Source organism: Henckelia pumila, chromosome 4, assembly GCF_033568475.1.
Source record: "Henckelia pumila isolate YLH828 chromosome 4, ASM3356847v2, whole genome shotgun sequence".
In the NCBI taxonomy this organism is placed as follows: domain Eukaryota; kingdom Viridiplantae; phylum Streptophyta; class Magnoliopsida; order Lamiales; family Gesneriaceae; genus Henckelia; species Henckelia pumila.
In genome coordinates, this window is record NC_133123.1 from 144,933,282 (window position 1) to 144,937,239 (window position 3,958).

Here is a 3,958-nt window from a genome sequence, read left to right on the forward strand (position 1 = left end):
CTATTCTTTAACCAAAGGAATCAACTTATTTCTGAGCTGCTTATCTTTCCTGTCCATAATCTTTATCGGTCGTTTAAAGTAGCTCAAAGTCTCATCCAGTTTTGCCTCATCTGGTTGAAGTACGTGGGAAGGATCTGGTTGATACTTCTTTAACATAGACACGTGGAATACATCATGAATACCCGATAGAGCTGAAGGGAGAGCTAATCTGTATGCTAAGTCACCAATTCTGTCTAGAATCTTATATGGCCCAATATATCTTGGTGATAACTTACCTCTCTTTCCAAAACGAACTGTACCTCGAAAAGGAGATATCTTCAAGAATACACGGTCACCTAGTTCAAAACTCAAGGGCCTGCGTATGACATTAGAATATAGGCTTGTCTGTCCTGTGCTGCTCTCATTCTTGACTGAATCAACTTTATCTTATCCGACATATCCCTGATCATATCTGGCCCAGTCACTGGTACTTCTGAAAGATCATCCCAAAAACAACGGGGATCTACATTTCTTACCATATAACGCCTCAAAAGGAGTCATCTCAATACTTGCTTGATAGCTGTTGTTATAGGAAAATTCAACAAGTGGCAACGAATCTTGCCACCTGGTACCAAAATCTAGTACCACAGCTCTCAGCATATCTTCTAAAGTCTGGATAGTCTGCTCTGACTGTCCATCTGTCTGAGGATGATAAGCTGTACTCAAGTGCAAACGAGTACCAAGAGCTTCTTGTAAACTGTGCCAAAAGTGTGAAGTAAATCTAAGGTCTCGATCTGAAACGATAGATTTCGGCACACCGTGTAATCTCACTACGTCTTTGACATAAATGCTGGCAATTTGATCATGTCGGTATGTCATCTGATAAGGAATAAAGCATGCAGACTTAGTTAGTCTGTCAACTCAACGACTACCCGATTGCATCGCATCCTCTCGAGGATTTTGGTAGTCTAGTGACAAAATCCATAGTGATGTGATCCCATTTACACTCTGGAATTGCTAAACTGTGCAATAGACCACCTGGTTGCTTTCTTTCTACTTTCACTTGTTGACAGTTTAAGCATCGGGATACAAATTTTGTCACATCTGCTTTCATATTTTTCCACCAGAATTGACTTTTCAAGTCATTATACATCTTTATACTGCCTGGGTGTACACTAAATTTACTGCAATGAGCCTCTTGCAGAATATGTTGTCTCAATTTTGAAATATCTAGCACAACAATACGGTTATTCACGAACAAAGTTTCATCATATTCTGACTGATGTCCAGATTTGACTTTCTCAATTGAACTCTGGATGTTCTGATTGGATTTTTGTGCTTCTTTAACTCTCATCATTAATTCTGGTTCCGCTTGGATTGCGAAAATTCTGATCGGTTGCATATCTGTCTCAAAGTCCAAACCAGAAGTACAAAAATTCTCAATCAATCTAGACACACCCATCGTAGACAAAGACAAATTGCATACCTTTCTACTCAAGGCATCGGCAGCTGCGTTAGACTTCCCTGGATAATACTTAATCTCACAGTCAAAATCTTTCAGCAAGTCTAACCAACGCCTCTGTCTCATGTTTAGTTCTGCCTGAGAAAATAGATATTTCAAACTCTTATGATCAGAAAATATTTCAAAGGTTTCACCGTACAAATAATGGCGCCAAATCTTCAAGGCAAAAACAATGGCTGCCAGTTCAAGATCATATACGGGATATCGGGTCTCGTGTGGCTTCAATTGTATTGATGCATAAGCTATCACATGGCCTCTTTGCATAAGCACAACGCAAACCTCTGTGAGATGCATCACAATAAACGACAAAACCACCTGTACCTGATGGAATAGTCAATACAGGAGCACTGGTCAGTCTCCTCTTCAACTCAACAAAGCTTTTCTCACAGGCATCTGTCCAAACATACGGAACATTCTTCTGGGTTAATTGGGTTATCGGCTTCGCAATGCTAGAAATCCCTCAATAAATCTGCGATAATACACTGCTAAACCCATAAAACTGCATATTTCAGGAACAGAAGTAGGTCTAGGCCAGTTAATCACTGCCTCGACTTTACTGGGATCGACTAAAATCCCTTCTCCTGAAACCACATGACCAAGAAATACAACTCGGTCCAACCAAAACTCGCACTTGGACAGCTTGGCATATAACTGTTCTTGTCTCAAAATCTGCAAGATAATTCTCAAGTGCTCTGCATGTTCAATTTCATTCTTAGAATAGATCAGAATATCATCAATAAATATTACCACGAACTCGTCAACATACTTCTGAAAAATTCTGTTCATTAAATCCATAAACACAGCAGAAGCATTCGTCACTCCAAAAGGCATAACCAAGAATTCAAAATGCCCATACCTGGTTCTAAATGCGGTCTTGGTCACATCTGCCTCTCTGACCCTCAATTGATGATATCCAGATCGTAAGTCAATCTTCGAATAAATGGAAGAACCCTGTAATTGATCAAATAAATCATCTATTCGGGGCAAAGGGTACTTATTCTTTACTGTGGATTTATTCAATTGTCGATAGTCGATACATAGTCTCATCGACCCATCTTTCTTTCTTACAAATAGCACTGGAGCACCCCAAGGTGACACACTCGATCTAATGTATCCCTTGGATAATAGATCTTCAAGTTGCTCTTTGAGTTCTTTAAGTTCAAGTGGTGCCATTCTGTAGGGAACCTTCGAAATAGGTAAAGTACCAGACATCAATTCAATACTGAATTCAATCTCACGGGTTGGAGGAAAACCCGGAATTTCATCTGGAAACACATCTTCAAATTCTTTCACAACTGGAATGTCTGCTAATTCTGGGCTAGATTTCAGTACATTTACTGCATAGACCAAGAATCATTCGGCACTTCTCTGCAGTAAACGTGTCATAGTTAACGCTGAAATCAAAGGGATCTTAGCTCTAGAACCCTTACCATAGAATTTCCAGTCATCTGCCATCTCTGGTCTAAATCTGACAACTTTGTGGAAACAATCCACTGTAGCCCTATACTTGGTCAGTACATCAATGCCAATAATACAGTCAAAATCAGACAGATCAAGAACTATACCATCGAATTCTATCACGTTCCCTTCAAATTGTAGTTCACAACCTCTAGTAAATTTCACAGATAAATTTCCTCTACCCAACGATGAAGAAATAACAACTTCATAAGGTAAAGGCTCAGAGGGTAAAAAATGCAGCTCAATAAATCTCTCGGCTATGAATGTATGAGAAGCACCTGTATCTATCAATACATAAGAAGGATAACCAGAAATAAAGCATTTACCTGCTATCACATCATCTGGTGCAGTCTGAGCTTGATCCTCAGTGAGTGCATAAACCCTCACTTGTTGTCTAGGAAGCTGATTCACATTCTGGCTTCCTCCCTGATTGTTCTGATCTGGCCTGTTCCGAGGTTGAAAGTTTGAGGTAGGTCTTGAAGAACCCATATTTTGCGACATCTCAGAACGACGTTCAGTACACACCTTAGCAAAGTGTCCCACCTGATGCATATATTACAGCTACCTGAAACTCCTCTGCACTGATCACTATGATGCCTTCCTCCACAATTGCTACAGTACACACCTGAGTACCCTGAACTCTGAACCGAACCAGATTGTCTTGGTCCACTGAATCTCGATGAGCTATTACCTTGTATCTTGAACTGTTTCCCTCTGGGTTTGAATCGGTCCTTTCAACTACTACTGCTACCACCTCCTTCATATCTGTTCTGTTGCTGGAATTGTGGTTGAGGGGGGTGACAGTGTCTGTCTCAAGGACTGAAGCATGAATGAGGTCCCTCTCTGTCTCAGGATACCCGCTTCTGCTCCCTTGGCTTTATTAAGGGCATCAGCAAAATTATTCGGTCGCCCAACATTGACCAAGGTAAAGATGTCAGGATTAAGGCCATTTATGAATTTATCAGCCTTAGCCTCCTCATTCTCAGCAATATGAGGAGC

The 3,958-nt window shown here is 40.5% G+C and overlaps 1 protein-coding gene across 1 annotated transcript; it reads right to left on the reverse strand.

The window, feature by feature from the left end:
• LOC140861972 (uncharacterized) lies at positions 1-3,448 on the reverse strand. The gene is made up of 8 exons (XM_073264972.1): positions 3,286-3,448; positions 2,932-3,243; positions 2,602-2,838; positions 2,249-2,505; positions 1,673-1,822; positions 1,466-1,579; positions 798-858; positions 1-335 (listed from the first exon to the last, which is right to left on the reverse strand). The coding sequence occupies exons 1-8, from the start codon at positions 3,446-3,448 to the stop codon at positions 1-3; spliced, it is 1,629 nt and encodes a 542-aa protein (XP_073121073.1).
• Between the last annotated feature and the right edge of the window lie 510 nt (positions 3,449-3,958).

Coding starts and splice junctions, on each gene's coding strand:
- LOC140861972 (XM_073264972.1), bottom strand. CDS start 3,448: ATGGGTTCTTCAAGACCTACCTCAAACTTTCAACCTCGGAACAGGCCA. Junction 3,244..3,285: donor ACCAGATGATGTGATAGCAG/GTAAATGCTTTA, acceptor ATGTATTGATAG/ATACAGGTGCTTCTCATACA. Junction 2,506..2,601: donor CAAGGGATACATTAGATCGA/GTGTGTCACCTT, acceptor ATAAATCCACAG/TAAAGAATAAGTACCCTTTG.